The 23,568-nt window shown below is 41.1% G+C and overlaps 1 protein-coding gene and 1 long non-coding RNA gene across 3 annotated transcripts; one reads left to right on the top strand and one right to left on the bottom strand.

Moving 5' to 3' along the window:
- Nucleotides 1–1,085: 1,085 nt before the first annotated feature.
- On the bottom strand, nt 1,086–22,999 carry ppp1r12b (protein phosphatase 1, regulatory subunit 12B). 2 transcript variants are annotated; one of them, XM_085444207.1, is made up of 12 exons: nt 22,636–22,999; nt 21,287–21,377; nt 21,008–21,202; nt 20,814–20,889; nt 19,541–19,650; nt 9,223–9,239; nt 8,979–9,108; nt 7,409–7,513; nt 7,200–7,250; nt 7,016–7,066; nt 3,329–3,577; nt 1,086–1,147 (listed from the first exon to the last, which is right to left on the bottom strand). In XM_085444207.1, exons 1-11 carry the CDS (start codon nt 22,653–22,655, stop codon nt 3,443–3,445), a joined length of 981 nt encoding a protein of 326 aa, XP_085300333.1. In that variant the 5' UTR covers nt 22,656–22,999; the 3' UTR covers nt 1,086–1,147; nt 3,329–3,442. The 2 variants fall into 2 exon arrangements, with proteins under 2 accessions (XP_085300333.1, XP_085300332.1); XM_085444206.1 differs by lacking the exons at nt 19,541–19,650; nt 20,814–20,889; nt 21,008–21,202; nt 21,287–21,377; nt 22,636–22,999 and adding an exon at nt 13,999–14,697.
- On the top strand, nt 17,377–18,111 carry LOC146684642 (uncharacterized). The gene is made up of 2 exons (XR_014917205.1): nt 17,377–17,742; nt 17,824–18,111. It is a non-coding gene; the product is annotated as an uncharacterized LOC146684642 (long non-coding RNA).
- Nucleotides 23,000–23,568: the final 569 nt, after the last annotated feature.

Here is a 23,568-nt window from a genome sequence, read left to right on the forward strand (position 1 = left end):
ACACAAAAAAGGAAAGTGTGGCAAATATTAATATCATCTCCTCTGAAAGTGTACCATTTTGAATGTGTCACAGGACTACTAATAACAGCAGCACTGTTAACATGTGCATGTACAAAGTAGCCTTTCATGCCTATTGTACAGTCTCCTTTAACAAGCCCACATATACATGTTACATTTTTTTGCATACTAGGTAAATTAAACTCAAATGTGTATTAGCTAATTTTTAAAAAGCTGAAAATTGGACTAAAATTTGTGTCTGATCTATTAGAATGATAGTTTTTCCAAAGGTTTGTCAAGTGCATCACATTCATGCATCCCTGCAACTGTAGAAAAACACCCACAGATTTCCAAGGAAATCCACATCTGCGAGGCACTCAACTGTGGCGAGCAGCAACGGCTGAGTGACAAACCTGAGAATGTTGTCAATTGAAGCAAACACACCCCAAAACATGCATTTTATGATGCTTCACTATCTTTAGCCTATAGTGAAAGCAAGTCAAAGTGTTTTTGTGATAAGTTTTTAACGTCTTTAACGTCTCACATCATAATAAAGGAGAAAGCTACGGTTCCAAACAGTCTAAGTCAATGACTGTCTTCTCTTTCAAATAAAAAACATATTAAAACACGATTATGGAGTGCACAAGTAACAACCAAAGTAAAAGTGTCAAAATGTTATATGGCATATTATTAGGTACAGTAGCCTCACGCAATCTGATGCATTAGTTTGGATTTGAAATGTCAACAGTACACCTGGTCCCTATTTCATACACGTGACAAATATTCCTAAAACAAACAACATCTAATGAAGGAAAAAAAATTGTTGAAACTTTAATTTTAATAATGGTAAAAATTAACTGAAGCTTGCCAACACTTCTCTTTGGATCTTCACAAGTTCTAACAGGAATTACTAGGATGTTTCTGAAAATGCAACCAAACTAGCCTGTCACCATACAGTAACTCAGATACGAGTCAAAACCCGGGACCTTGTGGATAATGACACTGCTATTTCAGGGTTGGAGCGTCCACAGACACACAAGAGGAGCATCGCACATCTTTTTTTTTATTTTGACAGTTTGCTGATGACTCGAATGAGAGCACCATTTTCATCCTTTAGTCTCTGGTTGTCTGACTTGAGCTCTGTTAAGACCTAGAAAAAGAGAGGGAGAAAACAATATTAGAAAACCAGGGAAATATACAGCTTTTGCTGTGTCATTTAAATGGTTACTTGACATCTTTGTGACTTAAACCAGGACTATCCACTGCAACTTTAATCACCACTAAAGTTATCTTTCACTGAAGTTTAAAGTCAGGCAATGAGGACATGCTCTACAGTACTTGATCATGCAGTGTGGTGTGACAGTGACAGTATGTCCTGAATGTGAAAAGTGACAGAGAATGAAGTCAGAGAGAAGGAAAGTGAGGGAGGGTCAATTCCCCAAATCTAGGTCATGTCTCTCATGAGAAGCAATGACTAAAAATAACCACCCTCTTTGTCAAAGTATTTCCCCTCTACTGGAGACAAACAACAACCTTCTGCGCTAGCTGGGACACGTTGAGTGAGCAGAGACATCTTACGTCAACATGTTCCTGCCCAATATGTTGAATATTAATCCATAAAGTGAGAGTGAAAGCCCCACTGTGCTGACAATCCTATGTTGTAAGTTAAAAATTAAATGATAGTTTGATAGTTTTGGAATACGCTAGATGAGATGACCAATAAATTATCAGCAGGCTGTTAATTTAGATAAGCGTTAATGAATAAAAGGCAAGCAATTTTCCTGTTAGCACCTTTAAAACTGTTCAATCTGTAGAAAAGATGAAATGAAAAAGTTGTGGTATTATTCATTAAACACCTGCTTAGACAGCATGAAAAATATTTCCAAGAATGAAGGAAAGCAGCGGTGTCCAACAACAGGCCTCAAGGGCAGGTGTTGGAGGTTTTAGATGTGTCCTTGATCCAACACAGCTGATTTAAATGGCTAAATTACCTCCTCAACATGTCTTGAAGTTCTCTAGAGGCCTGGTAATGAGCTAATCGTTTGATTCAGGTGTGTTGACCCAGGGTGAGATCTAAAATCTGCAGGACACCGGCACTCGAGGCCTGGAGTTGCCTACCCCTGCGCTATATCATATACAGTGAAATGTGTTTCACTCTCCTTGTGTCATGCACCAATAATTACACACTCACAATCTGGCATTTTGTTTAAGCAGAAAAATTTCCCATTATTTACTCCTACATATAAGTGCTAGTGTTGACCCCTCCACCACCCCAGCCTCCACATGCAGACCCTTCTATGAATATTTAGTCACTAACCCCAAATTTGAAATAAAAAAATACAGTATTTGTAGCTAGTGATGAGCTTGCAGGCTAGATGCCAAACTGTACTACATTGGACAAGAAAATAAATCAGTATTTCCTTGTTATTCCACACTAATTTATAGCAAGTCTACTATGGCTTTGTTTTTTTCTTCTGTAAGTAAAACAAATAATTTGTCAAGCTCTGCAAATATTAGTTATTTAATCATTAAATCGAAACATTTTGCAATAACTTTAACAAATCTTTGCTAAAGTTAATTTTGTTGTCCCTAAAAATCTTTAAACCATTATCAGACTGCAGGGTGTGTTTCTTGGGGTTTGATTTGATTAGCTGGTGAGATATTTCCATTTGTTTCCAACAGAAAATATGGCATACAGACTTTAGAGTAGAATCGATCCTAACTCTCAGAAAACAAAAAAAGGCCATTGGGCTTATTTCCCCAAGATGCCTAATGATACCTTTAATTTCACATCCACTGCTCATTAGCAAAAACATACAAAATTATTGGTACGTTTGCACCCCTGTCTCATCCAGTGGCAAAGCACGTGTTCATTGTCAAGGCTAATGATCTGACACATTTCATTTCCTCTGGAAGATTCAATAGTGGCTATTACCTTGGAAAACAACTTTGCATTGATTACACAGCACATTGCGCAGGACTTGAATATATTTAATTGTGAAAATAAAAGGTGCTCACAAGGTGCTTCTATTTTTCATGATGCAGAGTCCTAGGTGTTTATGCAAAATGGCAACCCCTATGTAAATAAATAAATGCAGCTTAAAACACAGTGTTCATTTCTAGCATGCCACACAAATCTACCTAAAATTAAACTTCAAATAAGGCTTTGTGACAACTGTTTTGGAGAAAAGGGGGCTTCAGGGTTGGTCTAGACCATAAAGGGGATTAGATTTTTTTTTAAAAAGTGCACAGGAGGATGCATTGCAGTGTGTGTGTGGGGGGGGAGAGGGGTGGGAGGAAAGCGTGAGCATCAAGAGAGTGCAAGACCTGCCTGAGAGGAACACAGCAGAGGTTGAAGGGGCTGTAGAGGCACCAGAAGGAAAGAGAAGTAGAAATTATGTGGCTGAGGAAGGGGAGAAGAGGAAGGGGGAAAGGTCTCAGAGGATCAGAGGTCCTCTGTCTCTGGCATTGAGGCCGTCTCAGAGAGGCGGGCGAGGACGCGAAGCATGGCTCTATTTTCAGCCAGGAGACACTCGTTCACTCTCCGCAAGGTCTGGACCTGAGCCAGAGCAGGGAAAGCCTGCGTACAGGAGGAGAGAGATACAGAGAGGGGCAGACAGAGAGAGCATGCGGGGAGCAGGCCATGTCGCACAGAGAGATACTCATACAGAGACTGCAGCCATATCCGCTCATACAGGCATGCACCCACACAGCAGCATAGACAGGGGAAATCAAAGAAGCAGAGCTGAGGGATTTATCAGAAATACTTACATAAACAAATATTTACACAACAGAGATATTTTGAGAGAAAATACCATAAGCTGCAACAAAGCGAGGAAAGTTATGAAGCCAGTTCAACTTGGATTTGTGCTCATCAAAGGTGGGCTTTATTGGGAAGAAGTGAGGTGTTGACTTATTATTATATTCATAGAACTGCAAAGAAGATGGAATAAAATTCATAGAAAGCTAAAAAAAAGAGAGAAAATAATGAACGCTGATATATTTTAGCCTTTGCACAAGAGCCTCTCCAGATAAAAGTCAAAGGAATGGAAATCATTCATTTCCTCCCTCTTCCTGGCCTGACTTTTTTGAGGTAAACCTCAATGTGGTTCGACATAGCTGTCTGTGGTTTGACACCATTGCTGAAGGTAAACCGCAGACCAGACACACACACATATACACGTTATTCAGGGCACTTGTGGCATTTCAGCCACCCAGACAGACAAGTTTGTGGAGGTGAATGTGGCAAAGCATGACATATAAACGAGGACACCCAGCTTCGCCTTGCGCACATTTATGAAAGCTGCCTGGTTTGGGGACTTTTCAGTTCATGCATTAAATATTCTCTTGGATTAAAACAGCGCAGTTTTTGGAAAGGTGCCCTTGGCTGTGGTGAAGAAAAGGACACAGTGAGCCGAGGATGCATAATGACCAGTATCCCTTATTACACTCTTTTAATATTGAGCTGTTTGATATTAAATCAGATCTGACTACACTCTCAGGTTCTAAGGGATCATTTCTACAGAGTTACTATTCATTAGGTTTAGAGGCTGTCAAGAATAATTGAGCTTTTCCATTTGGAATGTAAAACCCAGCAGAGTAATCTGACACTTTGAGTATTACCACATTCCCATTATTTTAAGAGGGAAGATGGACACACAGTGCTGTTGATGTGAAAAATCCATAACTAAGGCTAATTAAGTGCAGAACTACAGGGCGGGTAGCCCAAAAACCCAAAATGCACCCCTATTTGCAAGAAAAGTAACTACAGCAAGCAAAGGCGAAGATGTGCTGTTATGTATCATTTATAGGAACGGAGAGTAACCTGCTCAGGAATTCTGACACTTGTGGTCATTGAGTGTCACAACTGCAGTTTATTGATTTTGTTTATTTTATTGCATTTTTTTAAATAACCGCATAAACATCTTTTATTTATTTATATACCTCTTAAAGGCTACTGTTATTTTCCCTTTCCAGTAGGTGGTGCAATTTGATACTTATGTGGCAGCAATGAAACAGCTCCCCATGTGGAGAATCTGATACTTGCTAAAAGTGAAGGAGTGACTTTGTGAGAGAGTGCAAGGCGGTTCTCTGAGGTGATGTGCTCCCAAAGCTTTTACGCTCTAAGCTACTGTTGAGAGGATAAAAAGTCCAGATGTGTAAACATGCCCCAATCTCTGGCACAACAGAAACATGTGAGGTGATAGGTACGTATCAGTCACACCTCTGTATCATAGCAACCACTCACCGTCCCCCCTTCCCTGAGACAGCTTGCCCTCAGGGCTGGTACCCACAGCGAAACCGCAGTGGGGCATCCTGCTGAAGGAACCATGACAATACGGGGGTCAAACATCTGCTGCTTATATACCACGCCGCTGTTGTACGTTGGAATTCTGCATATGTTATGCAAACCGAATTCCCGAAAAGTTGGGTTTTATAAGAATAAAATGCAGAGATTTGCAAATCTAACCCACATTTTAGTGACAACAGAACACGGAAAGCATGTCAGTGTTTGAACTGAGACAACTTTAATGAAAAAAAAGCATCCCTTCTCCTTTTAATAATAGTCCATAAACATGAATTGAGGAGACCAGTGTTGGACTTCTGGGAGAGGAATGCTGTTCCATTCTTGTCTGATATATGGCTCTAACTGTTCAACAGTCCAGGGTATTTTTAGCTCCATGATGCACCAAATGTTTTCAGTGCAGGCAGCTCAGTTCAGCCCCTGGATGTTTTTACTACAAAGCCTTGTTGTTGTTGTTGTAACAGGGGAAGTAGGCCGTTTACCATTGTCTTGCTGAAATATGCAAGGGGCTCCCTGATTGTTGCTTTAAAACTTGTATGTACTATTCAGCAGTGATGATGCCTTTCCCTATGTGCAAACTGCCAATTCCATTTCCAGTCATGGCATGCTGTGTTCACAGACAGTAATTGAAGACATTTCTCTAAATTCTCTGAATCTTTTGATGATATTATGTACTTTAGATAGTGAGATATTCATAGTCTTTGTAATTTTAACGTCGAGAAACATTAACCTGAAATCACACATTTTGCAGACAAAGGTTGGTAAACCAATGCCATCGTCTGAGAACGTCTGCCGCTCTAAAATGCTCGTTTTTACACAATCATGTTACTGACCTGTCGCCTAATTAGTTTGCAAATTGTTCCACCAGCTGTTTCATTTTAATATCACTTAATTTTCCAGCCTTTTGTTGGCTCCATTCAGATTGTCTTGAGATGTGTTCCTGCCATTAAATTCAAAACGAGCTAATATTTTTAATGAAATAGGAAATCTTTTCTTTGTTCAATTGTGAATAAAATACAGGCTCACAAGATTTGCAAATCATTGCAGAGTGTTTTTATTGACATTTTACTTGAACTAGTTTTGTGTAGTTTTTTCCACAGTTTATTTTATGCTGGTTGGTTCTCTCGAGTAATCAAATTATAATCTTATCGTGTAGTTTGTAATTGCTTCCACATAAATTGCAGACCATTTTTACTCAGGCCTGACATCTCTTTGTAGTTGTGCCCTGTGTTTCTTTGTGAGGCAGAATACACACAGAGCAACACAGGAATGTCTCACAAAAGCAGGTCTTTTGCTCTTGGATAGGGTTTGGTATTCAGCTGGAACTAGGTCACAATGTTCACCCCAACAGTGGGATAAGTGGAGCAGGGGAGCAGCAGCACAGGCTCCTCCTTAGCCTGGCAGGAAGTGGCCCAGCAGAACACTGTGGGTAATGAGCCTGAAGCACTAACCTTCTCTCTCCTTGACTCCAAACCCACCTGGCTAACCACAACTCTGCAGTGAGCGATATGTGTGTTCTGCTTTGTAAAAATACTTTAGGTGTGCTTGATTTAGAATGAGTGAAAGGGGCTTGGCTGGAGGTACCGGCAAGGACTATCAGTATTATAATGTTTTTTGGGGAGAAAACATCAATGAGACAAATTAAGCACAACTTGTGTCTGAGACAAAATAGATGCCATTTAAGTGAGTACACACTGTTTTGCATGGACTGACCTTTAATTCCTCCTCCATGTCTGACACTCTTTTCTCAAGGGTTTGTTTTTCCTGTAAATGAAGAAAAAAAACTGAAGTAAGTTCTACTGGAAAAATGAGACTATAATTTGAAGTAGACAAAGAAACTGATTGGAAAGAATGCAAATATATGTAATATTATCAAGGAGGTTGTTAAGACACTTACCCTCTTTTCTGATTCAAGTGCTGAAGATCTTTCAGATATTGTGTCGTGTCTCTAAAACAGGGGTAAAGTTATTGGGAGAAATTTATTAGAAGAACTGGTTTAAATTTTAATCATGACTTCACTGAAGAAGTAAAAAGTCAAATCTTTCTTCAAGCACACAGGAAGTGAAGGGATGAATGTGAGTTTTCTGTAGAATGGGCCAAAGGTACCTGAGTGACTTTCTCCAGTTGGGAACGTATCTTGGCTAGCTCTTGTTTGCTCTCCTGCAACCTGGACTTGAGTTTTGCATTTTCATGCAAAGCTTCTGCATACATCTAAAATGTTAAGAAAAGGACAAATATAGGAATAGATTTGTTATAGAAATTCTTAGTATTTGAATTTTGATAACCAAAATATTAATGAAGATACAAAGCATAAAAGGAGTAACAACAGACAGTTTAAGTTGAACCACACAACTCAAACAATATGTAAGATCATCGGTTATATTTACATAAATACAGTTTTTTTTCACAATAGCAAAAGCTTTTTCAAAAAACCCCAAACCTAACACAACGTTACTTCTTTTGTTTCTGACTGTGACGGGACCAAACTGAGTGTGCATTTTTTGTTGATATCTGATTATGTTTAACCTAAAAGGATGATGGTGATGAACGCTTATCACAACTGTAAACTAACTGTAATGCCCTTCCTGATGCAACCCCAAAGGAATTTGTGCCTCCTCCCAGTAAATGTGTAAACCAGTAGACTATGGAGCCACTTTCGACTTGGGCATGGTCTCCGAATTTCAAGGAGGGGGAAGGGGGGTCTCTGTCTCTGTCGGTCTTAAAAATAATAATGTTCGCGTATGTTTATGGTTAGGGTTAGCATCACCTGTCAACATCTATTTAAGTAAATGTAGTAAAAGTACATATAGAACTGTTAGCTTCTTCAAAAACCTTACATCTTCAAGTCTCTCCATGTTTCCTGTTTTATTTTGAAAGCTCTGGTGTTTCCATGTTCAGTGTGTTTAGTTTTACTTTTCCCTGTGGCGTCATGATCATTTTTGTCAGCTGTGTCTCCTCAGGTGTTTCCACTTCCCTCATTACCCTCCTGTGTATTTAAGTCCTCTGTCTCCCTCTGTTCTTTGTTGGTTCATCTGTCTGTCTTCATGTCAGGTCACGTCAAGTCACAGAGTTTTTGCCTCCCTCTGTTCAAGTCCGTGTTCATGCTCCTGTTTGGTTTATTTCATAGTTACGTTGTCACATGTTCCTGTTTAGTTTCATGTTCTTGTCTCTCGTCATTGTTTTCACAGTTAGTTTAGTTTTGCCCCAGTTTAGGTTTCAGCTTACTTTCGCCTCGCCTTGTTTTTCAGTTTTTTGTATCAGCCGCATAAGGGCTCGCTTTTTGTTTGATCATCAGCTCATTTCTCCTGTGTCTGTTTTTGGGTCCGCTCCACAAATACAACATCAATCCCCGCCATGACAACATGAAGTCAACAGTATTGCCACTCTTACTGTATAGTGGCATTGCAGGTTCATAGTTCCATATACTGGTTTGATGCAATCTCAGTAAGACATACCTTCATTTCTGCAAATACTTGAAGAGGGAATATTACAATAGCAAAATACAATTACAGGTCAGAAGTTCCTTTCTGACACTCCCATCCCATGAAAGCCCAGTTACATTACTGGGACAAATAGATACAATGTGCATAAATATAAAGGCAAATTGTATCCAGGACTGCAGCTTTGAATCAGTAACATTAGAATGTGTTTTTGAAACCGAGGAAAGAGTTACTACCTTCTTATAGTCTTTGGCAGTGGAGTCTTGTTCCTGTTTATTCAGTGCAGCCAGCCTTGCCTCTCTGCGTGTGTATGAGCTGGTGCGGCCCAGTGACTTGTCTGTAGCACTCTCTCCAATGGAATCAAATCTAGAGGCAACACAGCTCTTAGCCAGTCTGAAAGGCAGCTTTATTTACAGTGTTTTTTTTTTCCTCTTACCTGTTACAGTTCTGTAATACAGAAGAAAAAAGCCCAAATCTTACCTTGACACTCTGTCATGCTGAAAAACAAGGAATAAGGCATGTTAGTTTGACTAGCAGCATGGAAACATCACACTGTGAAAATATTCTGTCACGGTTAGATCGAGTCCTGTTCATTTGATATCACCAAACAAAGGCTTGGCTGAGAAATATTTTCCATTTTGAGACAGCAGAGAACAAAAACAAAACTTCCAGTTGAATTATCACAACATGCGGCTCATGCTTTTATTACATCCCAGCTGGACTATTGTAACTCCTTATATGCTGGAGTTAGCCAGACCTGCCTGGCAAGGCTGCAGTTGGTCCAGAATGCTGCAGCTCGTCTTCTGACACGTACTAAAAGATGTGAACACATTTCCCCGGTGCTTGCCTCTCTTCATTGGCTTCCTGTCCACTTCAGAATTCATTTTAAAATTTTATTGTTGACTTGCAAAGCCCTGAATGGACAGGCTCCCGGGTATTTCTCTGACCTCTTGCAGACTTATACCCCCTTTAGATCTCTTAGATCAAGTGATCTTTTGCTTTTAGCCATACCAAGGTCGAGGCTGGTTCATAGAGGCGATTGGGCATTTGCAGTCGTAGCGCCTAAGCTGTGGAATAATTTACCCCTATACATCAGGTTATTTTATTAGGTATGTTGTATTCTTGTACAGCACTTTGGTCAACGCTCCTGTTGTAATTAAATGTGCTATATAAATAAATAAACTATAAACTATGTTCGGACGCCTTTGGTCCCAGATGGAAGAAGTGCATGTAGAAGTAGGACACAATTCTCCCCAACACTGCTCTGACAGGGTTCGCAGAGGTCAAACCTCCCCGGTGAGCCTGTTTAATCTTTTGAAATACGCTGCTGCAATGAGCATGCCTGCAGCACAAATATGACATAATGACATCAGAAGTCAAGTATTCCTTGCATGACAGGCTGCCATCTGACCTCAGACAACAGTCTGATATCAAACTGTCCTGGCAGGTCCCTGCTACGACTAGCCCAGTCTAAGTGGCTGCCAAGTTGCCTGTTGTGATCACATTCTGTGTTTGTTTCCACTTCACCAAGCAGCCTGGGCACTGTGCGACATGAGGAGTTGCGTATACATACTGTTCTTTGGCTGTATTTGGTTTCTGTTTTCAGAAATTACGTTACCTCAGAGATGTCCCTTTTAAGGGACCTATTTTTTATGGCTATTGACTGCCTTCCTGCATTACTTCATAGTCATGTGAAAAATAACGTTTACACTATGGGACACTATGCAGTTCTAAGTACGCCTCATGATCCAGTAGCTTGTAGAATCAGATTTAGCAGCTGTAACTTGAACTAACTGTTTTCTCTATGAGTTTATTAGTCTCTCACATTGTTGTGCAGGAGTTCTTGTCCAGTCTTCTTTGCACCATTGCTTCAGATCACTGAAGCTGGACGGTACCTGTTTATGCAAAACACTTTTAAGGTCCCATTGCGTTGTGTCAATCAGTTTGAGGTCTGGATTGTGACGGTGCCATTGAAACGCCTTGATTCTGTGCTTCTGTTTCAGATTCGTTGGCATGTGTGGGATCATTGACCTGTTGTATGACCCAGTTTGGGCCAAGCTGTAGCCGTCAGACAGAAAGCCTCACATTTGGATGCTGCCTTGTTCTTTTTTTGAAAGAACGAGCTTTCTCCTAGAAACCCTTAAAACAAAACAGTCAAATGACTGCTGAGAGCCCTAAACAAAACTGAACTAAACAAACACTTGCTGCCTTCAGCCGATAAATGTGAAATTTTTTTCAATGTTCATATCAGACTGGAAACAACAAGTAATATAGTGAGAGAGGCTGCCATGATGTGAGACCAGCTTGATCCGTGATCTCTGCTGCAGTCTCGTAAAACTTCCCTAAATTCATAGATTTGGAGTTGATCTCCAGCCAGGCAAAGAAATCTTTAAACACCTGTGTTTAGAAATGTTTGGCAATAAACATCAAGTGTGGTGGTCTAAGCTGTTTGAGACAAGAAGCAGATGTTAAAAGAATGATTTAGAAAAACAGTATATGTTAAAAGCAGTGGGTATTCCTGCATTCAGATTTAGTGAGTTAAGAGGAGATTTTACACAGCATCGTAGGAGCTGTTCCTCAGCAAGTGTTTACATAACTGAGCCACTGCTGCCTGTCCTTATGTGGTCATGTGCTTCAGCTGAGCTATCCAGGAAAAAACAGACCTCCCTGACCTCAGATGAAAAAGGGCTAAGGATGGAGTGAAGAAGAGCTCTCACTCACTCTGATCTCTTTGTGCAATAGCAAGGAGATTCCTCAATCAGATTGTGTAATCATTCATTAAGCAGCAGGTTGTAAGAATACATTTTCATGAAGCCTGCTTTTGGAGATATGAACCAAACTGTACGCAAACTTATTTCACACTAAAGGATTAGGAAATTGGGGAAATTAGGCTTTTTTTTAACTTAATACTTTAAACCTTGAGTGGGCCCTGTGGGGATTACACTGCCAGACTTTTGGGGAAAAATGAGCAAGTCCTTATACGACCAATAAACGCATAACATCCGCATTGAACTGAAGCCAGAAAATGAGCCATAGTTTGAATTCTACTTGTGATGGCAGCTGCACCAATCTGATTGCCTTGTTAGGAAAAATTGAGGGAGGAAGAAGTGCCACATGTAACTTAGCAAGGCAGAGCAGAAGAAGGAGGAGGAGATGAACAACAGTGTGTCAGACTGGTGAAAACAGCCTCAGAAACAGTGTTGGCTTTACCATGGGCACCCAGTAAACAGAACCGTTTCCAGTTTTATTAGCTTGCCTGGATCAACATCATCAGAAGTATACACACGCAAGCCACCTGCATGAGCTCACTGCTAGAGCGTATAAATGATAATGCTAACGTCAGCCAAGACAATCATAATTAGCAGACTCTTCACACTCATTCTCACTGCCTTCTCTTCCTTTCCACTTTCTGCCACAGCATCACTCCTTTAGAGCAAGCTAGTTGACTACAGTAGGAAAATCTGAGCTACACCAGTGCAAATGACACTACACACACATAAACTCATAAAAAAAATCTTCTGCATTCACTCACCTTTCCCTACTTCTCTACAGTGTTAACTCTTTACACAACATCTCAGAGCTCCAGGCAACCAAGAGTATCTTCCTTGTTTTCAAAATGACCAAATCAAATGAGGAAATGGGTTCTTTTTCTTGAGTAACAGTACTTGGAAACATTACTGCCTATTACGACATGTGTTACTATCGATGCATTAATTCATATGTATTACGATTACATTTAGTGAGTCCTACTCAAGTGGCCTATCTCTTCACACAATAGCATCACACGATAAAGCAAATGTGTGAAATTATTAATGGGGGGACTAATTTGAGTCTTTGCTTTTCGTGGAACATCAGGTAATTTTTTTATCTTTCTGTGGACCTGCAGAGATTTTTACAGGAAAAGTGTTTTGGATCTAGTGCAATTACTTGTTTGCATATTCAAGCATGTTTTAATTTGAAATAAACCTAGTGGGCTATGATTTCTGAATGCGGGGGAATGGAGAGCACATATTTCCAGAAACATAATGAAGCAGAAGTAGCAGAAACTATCTGATCTGACTATCTCAGCTATCCTAAATTCTTCCTTCTGTACAGCACGTGGCTTAATGTGCTTACTTACATTTCACCACTGTGAACATCTGCCAAATGTTGAGTGTCTGCCAATAATGCAAATGTGTTCCTGTTGACTTTGACTTCCTGCTGCACACAGCTGTAACACATATTACATTGGTACAATTATTGCATCAACCTGACTCCACGGCTTTTTCTCTCCCAGGAACACACTGCCAATTCAGATTGGGCTGGCTTCATGGAAAATTAAAGCCAGAGTTTCCCCGGCAGAGAGAGAGTGACACTTGTTGAAATGCGAGCAAAAGAATCCAAACATCCACCAGAGGCATTCGCTGCTGGCAACAGTGCAATAATAATGAGTGTGTCTGTAGTGTTGCGTGACATTACTGTACGTGCTTCCAAACAGACAGGATCCCATTGTGTTTGGTTTTTCCCCCACTCTATTCTTTCTTTCCCTTTAAATGTGCCTGTCACACAGAGTTCAGCTCAGTCTGATGCACTGACATAAACAGTCAAACTACGCCCGTGAGAATAAGCCACTTAGGCAGAAAAAAAATAACAGGAAATTACAGAAGGAATGCTTCAATCCAAAAGTCTTTTCCAGAAAATGTGGTCAGACTCTCAGCACTTCAGAGCAAATACTTGCCTCGCTTTCACAAGCCAGCAAATAAGCTGTGATAAGTGTCTGAAGAGTTAGGCAAATACACATTAGTAAATGAACTATTAGCCTGTTGATCATATAATGATGTTTTTTGTTTAACTGTTAGTATCCCAACAGCAGATGTCCAAACATATATACTGCTATAATATATATCTATATATATCTATCATTCAAAGTAAAAAAATCTAATAAATTAACTGACAAATTCTTTACCTAGTTGTCCGGACTCTTAAAAAGCTGCTTAATGATGCGTCCAGTTGTCTTAGATGAATCAACAAATCAGCCTGGTCTAAGGATTAGTCATCAACATCTACAGAAAATACTATTCTTTCTTTGACTTTACAGAGGGGTCATACTATAAAGTCCCTTTACAGATAAATAAAGAGTAAGATAAACTAAGAGTTGTGATATTAAAGTTATTTAAAGCCACTGGAATAAATTACCAAAAATTGCTACAATATCACAAAAAAGTATCACATTCAGTTTTTCCTGCAAAGGTGCACCGCTCTAGAAATGAAGCTTACTCTGTAGTTTTTTTCTGTAGGGGACGGAGACGATGGTGGCGATTCTGTCAGTGACTTCCTGGTGCGAGTCAGGTCCTTGGTGCGTGGGTAGTAGGATGACATCTCCCTCCTCTACCCCGGACAGGCAGATCAGCTTCTACTGTAACATTCACCGAGGCCACCACCAGATAACAGCTGCACACACGCACAGATTCCCTCAAGCAACAGGGACACAGATGTCCATGACCGTGCTCCTGGGGAATCCTCAGCAACAACAGGTGTGTGTGTGTGTGTGTGTTTATATGTCTGTTTGGTGTTTCAGTGCAGCCACAAACGTCCCAGAAGTGGACACAGTTGCTGCTAAATCTGGAAGGATTTCAAATGTGCAGTCACGCCTTCTTCAAATCTCAGGCAGTTAAACAACAAGCAGATAAAAATTTTAAAAAGAACCACAAAACAAAACAATCTCTGGAGATCTAAAGAAAAAGAGCAATTCAATGAAGAAAGCAAACGAATGGGTATCCCTTGTTCTGCTCTGTCAGCACTGAAGTCCGCTATGAAATGCACAAAAGTCCAAAACAAGACAAGAGAGAAAAAGTTTGTTCCCTTTGCTGCCTCTTCCTGAGTTCCCCAAAGTTATACACTCTCTGCCATCTCCCTCCCTCTCCTGCTCTCTCTCTTCTGCTCCTTTCACTATTTGGTCACCCTCTCGGTCCCTCTGCTTCCCCAACCCCCAGCCCCCTGCTTCTCCCGGCTCTCTTCAGCTTTGGCAGCTTTCTGTGGCAGCCTGCCAGAGGCTCTGCTATGGACAGACTCGGCACTGAGGGCTAAAAATTGTCCACCGATGTGAAGAGGGATAAGAGGAGGTGGAGCACAAAGCCAGAGTCAGGAGGGGGCTGAAGCAATTTGTGTCCTGGTAGGTCAACCTGGGTATCACCTGAGGAGCCATCAACAACTGTAAAGTGTCAAGTAACTCTGTGCGCCCTACAGTGTGATGGAGAGGGGACGTTGCCAGTATTAGTGCTACACAGTGTTAACACAGAGCACTTGTGACACATCTCCTCTTCCTGAAACAGAAATCTTGTTTCATTTTGCCCACAGCCGCATTGATTTTAGTTTTATTTTTATAAACCTGCCTATTGATAGACAGGTTTATAAAAAGTCAACATTTTATTAAAGAATAGTTGGACATTTTTGGGGAAATATAAATTTTGGCTTTCTTGTCAGAAGTTATTTGAAAAGACTAACTGAATTCTCAGACTTGTGTGAAGGTACAGCCAGCAGCTTGTTAACTTGGCATAGCAAAAACGCTCGAATAAGAGAAAAACTGTTCGACTGGCTCTGTTCAAAGATTCTAAACCTGCCTCCCAGCATCTCTCAAACTCTCTAATTAACATGTTACATCTTATTTTGTTAATCTCTTTTCTCTCTGGTTGTTAAACAAACAAAATTTATTTTTTAACTAATGAGGCTCAGCGGGGACAGAACCAAACAGTTTTCCCTGCTTTTCCCTGCTAAGCTAAGGTAATCCAGCGCTGGCTCTGACTTCATGTTGACCATACAGGTGGTATCAATCTTCTCACCTAATTCTTGGCAACAAAATGAACACGGGTATTTCTCAAAATGTCAAACTGTTCCTTTAAACAACCCAGCAGTAACCCCTTAATTTCATAGTCAGCTCAAGCTGGCTCATTGCTGTCTTCCTTTTATAGTGAGGTACGCAAGCGCCTCACGGTTCTCTATACTTCCCCATCCTTGCTCAGGGCAAATAGATAGAAGGCAAGATAGGACTGCGAGAAACTGAGCACAGACACAGGGGAGAATCAAAGAGAAGCGGAGAAGCTGATGTGTTGTGGCCTTTGGTTTAAGGCTGGAAAGTCACCCAGACTAGAAATCTAACAGGTCTTAATTTCCCAACCCAAGTACCATTGCCTGCATCTCTAACTTTTACAGTGCTTGAATTTTAAGGACAAATACCATGGATTGTAAGTTCTAACAAAACTGATATTGGAATTAGGTATTAGTTAGAGTAGTCTAGCAGTATGTTTACATTAAACATTCTAACTTGGAGACCCTCTGGAAATAAGACATTAAACTACACTGGCACTGGTTTTGGATAGTTGTGTTGAGAATCTAGCCCAGCTGGAGTTCCTTCTGTCTGATCCTCACCCTTAGCTTTAGGATATTCCATATGGGATGCTATGCTCATGCATTTTAGTAAAGCAGAAAATAAGTGGCTACCAAAGATCCCCTGAGTGATAGCAGAAATGTGGAAGTTAAGTTTGGACTACCACTCAGATCAAATTTCATAATGTATTCCAGGATAAAAAGAGGTATGTTTGAAGCGGCATTCTTGCTATCTCTGCTTGTCACCCTTAAGTACCAGAATCTCTATGTTGTCTCACTCTGCACCTGTCTTTTTGTCGGTTGTTGGAAAAAATCATAAAAAGAACTGCGGAAAATCTGTTCCGATAATCATGGAGTCACGCAGAGGTCGACTCTATTGATGGGCAGCCTGTCTAGCTTCTGGTAAAACCTCACTGCTCTGTATGATTATCACAGACAGATATAGTACCTGCTGAGATACTCTCGTATTACTGACAGATCTCTGTTTCAGATTCCAGCACAGGGTTACAGCCAAATCTCTGACCTGGAGTCAGCTCATATGGACACCACTTTCCATTCATACTGTATTACACCTAGGACATTCATAATCATCTATTATCAGGATACCGTCTTGTATAAGTCAAAGCCTTGTCATCTATGTGTCCCCTTTGCTTCCATTTCTCAGATGGCTAGATTATCTAAAGTGAAACTTAATAAGTGAATTGACAGATTTTACCCAGTAGGAGTAATTAGTGATTAAATTTGTCAGTGCTTTTGTCAGGGGTGTTTCACTGATAGCATGCAGGTGGAGGGAGAACAGTAATAGTTAAGAATTTAAAGGAGAAAGCAAAGCCAATCACTCTGAATCCAAGGGTAAGATTAAACAGAGACCATCTCAGTTTTGCCCAATATGGTATGGAATGCTGAGACACCTCAGCCATGTGATGTGAAGAATCAAAATGACTTAAAGAGAGTGGGGGGCTGGCTATCCAGACTATCTTTCTGTGAGATATTATCCAGCACTTCTAGTTACGGTACTCTGTGAACACATGCTCGACATTTGTGATTGCAGTAGTTCTTAAAATATTGCATCAGAGATCAGAGCGCAGCTGCCTTTGAAGCACACTCAGCTTTCAGGTCAGGGAGGAACAGAATATGAACATGAAACAACGGCGCCAACAGATATTGACTTGCACACAATATTTAAATTAGAGTGGTGATGCATTTAATACATTGTCATGAATGCCAAAAAAGAGAACCACTTTGATTTTGTGAAGCATGAGAACTGATTATCACATTTTTAAGTTTAAAATCATTCCCAAGAAATTTCAATGTATCACACAGGAAAGCTTTGTAAATACTGGCCTCCTCTGGAACAAGCTATGGATGAAAAATAGATTAGATTATCCTTTGACTCCATCTAGTGGTAGATGGTTAAAATTTTTGTGAAACCACCTGTCATGGTTCTCAAGATCTGGAGAGGTCGTGGTGTGTGTATTGTTTGTCTTAACCTCTCCCACCAGGGCGGAACTGGACCTTGGTTCCCCGCCTCTGAACCCACCCTGAACACACACCTGTGGCTCATTCACACTGATCCTGGCAGACTACTTAAGATGGCAAGAGAGGCTGCTTCCTCGCTGGATCGTCACATTACCAAGTGTCAGTGTAGTGTAACCTATGAAAATGTTCCTTTGATCCCCTAGAGTTTCCTCCTGACTTTGTTTTTTCCTCTGTGTACAGGCCTTCTAGACTCCCTGCCCGTCTTCCCTGCCGTCTGGATTTCTGTGGATGTGTGTGAGTGAGCGTGAGCTTCTTAGTGTGGACATTTTTGAGTTACGGATCGAGTGGAAGAAGAACGTGTGTGTACCCCCGTCTTGGACCTTCCCTTCGGACCTCGCCCTACTCCCTGGAGCCCCGTGTTATCCGTTCCACTGTATATATGTATATATTCTCACTTGGTGTCACATTTCAAATAAACCCTCACCCTCTCTCTAAACTTAAGAGTCCTGCGAGTGAGTCCTCTGCCTACTAATCTGTGACAGAACGATCCAGCCACTATGGACTCAGCGGATTCTGACCCTGTTCAACGGGCTCTCCTCACTCAGGAAGCCCTGCTGGAGCGGCACGAGAAGATGCTCCACCATATCAATAAAGAGCTCTCCGCTCTTACACAGGCTCTCGCCCAGCGCACACCCCTGGTAAGCTCGCCCTCTCCGGGGAGGACGATGCCTAGCCCCGAGCCGTTTACAGGAGAGCTGGAAAAATGTTCGGGTTTTCTTGCCCAAGTCTCCCTGTTTTTCCGTCAGCAGAACAGGACGTATGCCAGCGACGGTGCCCGGATTGCTTTCTTTGTTCAGCTATTACGAGATCGCGCGCTCCAGTGGGCTCAGGCGCTATTGAAAACCCTGCCGAATATCTCCTACCTCGACTTCCTGACTGAATTCAAAAGCGTGTTTGAAAGGGATGGCGGGCCCTCTGCTGCTGCACAGCGTCTACTAAATCTGAAACAAGGTAAACGCACTATGGCTGACTTCTCGGTTGACTTCCGCATTCTCGCTGTAGAAACCGGGTGGAAAGAAAAGGCAGTAAAGGAGGTTCTGCTCAACAATATTGCGGAGGATTTGAAGGATGAGCTCATGACGAGGGAATTACCATCATCTCTCAGCTCATTAATGTCCCTGTGCATTCACGTTGACGAGCGCCTGCGAATGCGCCGTGGGACGCGCCACTCAGTTTCCCAGAGTGCTCCGCTCAGTGTTGGGATTTTTGCCGGTAGTGCTGCTTCACCACAACAGCCGGCCTCGGTGGATGTGAGCCCCGGCGAGGCAGAGCCGATGCAGATTGGACGTGCCCGGCTTACACCAACGGAGAGGCAGCGCCGTTTCATGGCTGGTGAGTGTTTATACTGCGGCCGTCACGGACATTTCATCGCCGTCTGCCCCGCACGAGCAAAAGGGCGTGCCCGCCAGTAGAAACGGGGGTACTGGTGGGCGAAATAAACATCTCTCATTCCCCTCCTCATCTTTTGTTACCAGCTAAGCTCACTGCTCACGCCACCACTCACTCACTCAAGGCTTTGATAGACTCAGGGGCCGAACAGAGTTTTATTGATTGATGCCCGTCTTCCCTGCCGTCTGGATTTCTGTGGATGTGTGTGAGTGAGCGTGAGCTTCTTAGTGTGGACATTTTTGAGTTACGGATCGAGTGGAAGAAGAGCGTGTGTGTACCCCCGTCTTGGACCTTCCCTTCGGACCTCGCCCTACTCCCTGGAGCCCCGTGTTATCCGTTCCACTGTATATATGTATATATTCTCACTTGGTGTCACATTTCAAATAAACCCTCACCCTCTCTCTAAACTTCAGAGTCCTCTGCCTACTAATCTGTGACACCACCATTCGCCTCTTGGTGTGTGTGTGTGTGTTATTACAATTAAAGTGGCTAGATGTTTTCCACCTACCTTTGCAATGTAGTCTGAGCCTTCAGTGTCAAAGCAGGGCCGTCTTTGTTGAGTCAGCTGTGCTGAATCTGCAATGTTCTGATTTTCATCTCTCCACCATCTCTCGCCAACTGGACATATAAAGGAAGTGTGTGTTTTTATTATTATACTAGATCAATACTAATAATGGAAAATAAAGACGTGCTGTATGATTAACAAACTGAAGGCTAATGTTCAGATTGAGGTCTTCGTGAGCCTGAGCTCTCAGAGCTCTCAGAGCTCAAAAACTTCTTAAACATTATCAACTCAAAACCAAAAAAAGTGATTTCATTCCTTTGATAGTGTTTTAAAACACAATTCATGTGCTCTGTGTCTGCATTTTGTAGCACAGCCACTCCCAACCCCCCCCCCCCCCCCCCCCCCACACACACACACACACCAGCCTTCCATGAAAGGTTTTCTACCAAACTGTACTACTGTACCATGTAAGTAAAGTTTATTTATATTGTGCTTTTTATAAACATATAAGTCACACAGCACTGCACAACAGTAAAAAAAAGAAAGAAACATAATTAATATCAATAGAGACATGTGTTAAAATAGAATCATAAATAGAAATCAAAATAATAAAAATAGGGGCGATCGTGGCTCAAGAGTTGGGAGTTCGCCTTGTAATTGGAAGGTTGCCGGTTTGAGCCCCGGCTTGGACAGTCTCGGTCGTCGTGTCCTTAGGCAAGACACTTCACCCGTTGCCTACTGGTGGTGGTCAGAGGGCCCGGTGGCGCCAGTGTCCGGCAGCCTTGCCTCTGTCAGTGCGCTCCAGGGTGGCTGTGGCTACAATGTAGCTTGCCATCACCAGTGTGTGGATGACTGGATATGTAAAGCGCTTTGGGGTCCTTAGGGACTAGTAAAGCGCTATATAAATACAGGCCATAACAACATAAATAACAAAAGAATGTCAACTGGAGGCCTGATTAAACAGATAGTAGTTACAGGGTAACTTTTATCACATACTTCACTACCTACAAAGTACATTTTTACTTATTTTTACTTAAAAACAAAAAACAACAGTTTTTGTTAAGATGTTTGAAATGACATTGAAAGAACAGTCCTGAATATCAAAACTGTCCAGAAATCATTAGGTGGACTAACAGTCTGGATCATAGTGACCTGCTAGCACATTTTTTGTTGTTGATGTTGTTGTATTATATTTTATGGAACCCAGAACAAAACATATGGATCATGAAGCACAACAGAACACGACAATCAAAAGAAATCCGGATGTTTTTCTTACCTCTGAAGGAGCTGTTGCAGTAAGGTCGGTGCGGAAGGTCAGGCAGGATTTCTAATCTGGTTTCAAAGTTACCCTCCTGCACATTTGGAGTAAAATAAAGAAGAATACAGAGATAAATCATAAATTTCACCTAAAGCTTCAAATCAGCCACATCTGAGGCAGAAAACGATTTCTGAATAATTCTGTCTTGTAACCTCATCCATTTGGCTCCAGTTTAGACTGACATCAGTTGTTTCTGTGTACTCTGTAACTCCAGGCTGAACTCTTCTATCATCTGTTAAGCTCATCCGCAGACAGGACCTGTCCTCCAGTCTGCTGCTATCCTCATTTTTTCCATCTTCCAGGCTGCTGATCTTCTGAGCCTCTTTCAGGTCAGTCGGAGTCATACCCTGCAGGATATTCACACAGCTTCACATATATGAACAGGTTGTTAAATCTTTCAAAATCTAAACGTGTGTCAACCATTTCAGTACCTGTGTTAACCTGCGAGTTTGTCTCGCATGGCGAGATTTTGCTTTTCTCTGAGATTCTGCTTCTTCATCCCTGACAGGGGTCAGATACGACCTGGGTCAGGAAAAACACACAAATGCATAGGTGTAATTAGTCTGCACGAGGCCACAGTCATACATATGAAGAACCAATGTTTTAAATTGAAAAATGTAAAATCAAATCAAGTCAAATGGGACATTAAATTTAGTATCTAACTATCTAGGTATTATTAACAAAACAAAGCTACATATATGAGCAATAATAGACTATTTGCATTACAAACCTTAACAAATCCAAAATCTACTCACAAGCTTCCGAAATTCAGTAAAAATGTCTAGTATTAATTGTACACGGCATAATAAGATAAAATCAAAAACATTCCATTATTATGTGGCCTTTATGTGACCCAGTGTTACAACAGCAAGTATGTTAAGCTGCTAACACAGCTTTTCTGTGATAGCTGAACACACTTCTGTACTTTTTAATTGTCTGTCCTGGCATTCTACTCTACCCACTTTCACAGGAAATCAGTGAATCAACATGCTCTGAAAAGATGCAAGCCTGATATCTATGGCTGTCTTCGTAGACACAAATAAAAAGCTGAGCAAGCATCGGTGGGGAGGCTCATGTTTTACCCACTGAACTGCTAGCACTGCCTCTGCTATGCTTTTACTGGTATTGATCTTTCAGTTGTGGAGTCACCCTGAATGTTCACTGAGATTCAATGGGCTGCTCGGCACAGCAGCACAATGTAGTCTATGCAAAGTTCAGGACTTGGATACCATTAATGTGCATAATTCTACTGACTGATAAAGAAAATAATCAAGAACAAACTAATTTAGAACCCAGTATAGCAGCCATCTCTGCTATACTGGGTTCCAGAGGCGAATGCTGGAAAACCAGTATTATTACATGTTTTGCATTTCAGTTTTATCCACCCACTCTTAAAAGCGAAAAAACTGCAAATTATTCCTCTCAGGCAACATACTCAAACAATTTCTTTTTAATCAGCTAGAGAAGTTAGCAAGAATAACAGCCTTAAGACAGTAATTACTAATGTACATTTTTTAAAAAGCTAATCAAATAGATCAAAGGAAAATATGAATTTTCAGCCCCCTATGCAACAATCCCAAGGCTCACATCACATTAGTTCTTAGAGGCCTGCAGCACCTGCACAGAGTAGCATAGTTACTCTACATTAAGATAACAAACATCAGGCCTTGGAGCCTTGCCAAAATGGTCGCTTGACAGATTGATAAATCTAAAAATGAAAATGGCTAAATAAGACTCCATGAATAGACCAGCATGACTCAGCCCCCCCACTGAAACCTACCTGCTAACAAATGCTTGCATGGTCCCTGTGGAAGGTCAGAGACTGAAGAACTGAGACAATGCTGCAGGGATGAGAGGGAGAGGCTGGAGAAAAAAGGACTCTAACTGGCCAGGGTGAAGAGAGAGAGAGGAAGAGAAAAGGAGGGGGATGGGGGCACTTCCTGCCTGAATGATGCATACACAATCAATTTAGGCTCCTATGTACCAAGGTCTGATGCAAGCAAGTCTATGCATACTTCAGCTGTGCATGTGAGCAGCAAACACATTTAGCGGTTTATTTGAAGAAATAAGGAGACTATTATCTTTCTTTATCTGGATTATTTGAATCTTTGAATTCTAAAAAGAAAACAGAATTGTGCATTAACCAATCTAGTTATTCATTCCTTAGTTTATTTATCCACTTACTTCAGGATTAAACCTTATCCCATCTACACATAGGAAACTTAATAACTAAATGTACGATTATGGTTAAGTCAAGGCTAAATTTAGCTTCTATAACTATTGAGGTTGTTTGCTAAACTGAGATGAATATAGATATCGATATAAGCAAGACACAGGAAGTATTGGAATCCCTTTTTTAATTTATATAACACATTTTAAAACTTTAAATGAGAGCAGAAATTTGTGGAAAATATGTATTTATCATATTTTACAGCATATCAGTCCATATCAAAGTTGTTGGGGTTTTTTTTTTTTGTTTTTTACAATTTTCTGTGTAACACTAATATTTAATGAGGTCAAAGGTATATTTCACCTGAACCTTTAGAAGAGTAAAAGTATAAAGAAGCATAATATGGAGATTTATACCTAAACACTGCACCGGAGATAGCACACTTACATATTAAACATGTTTAACAAAATATGAAAGGTGTGACACCTGGCATGCTCAGCTGAATTTTGTTACATTTTGTGGCAAACTGGAAAACCAAAAAGA

Source organism: Copadichromis virginalis, linkage group LG20, assembly GCF_057382275.1.
Source record: "Copadichromis virginalis isolate Kocher_CV1m ecotype Utaka linkage group LG20, C_Virginalis_male_GT1.1, whole genome shotgun sequence".
NCBI lineage: Eukaryota > Metazoa > Chordata > Actinopteri > Cichliformes > Cichlidae > Copadichromis > Copadichromis virginalis.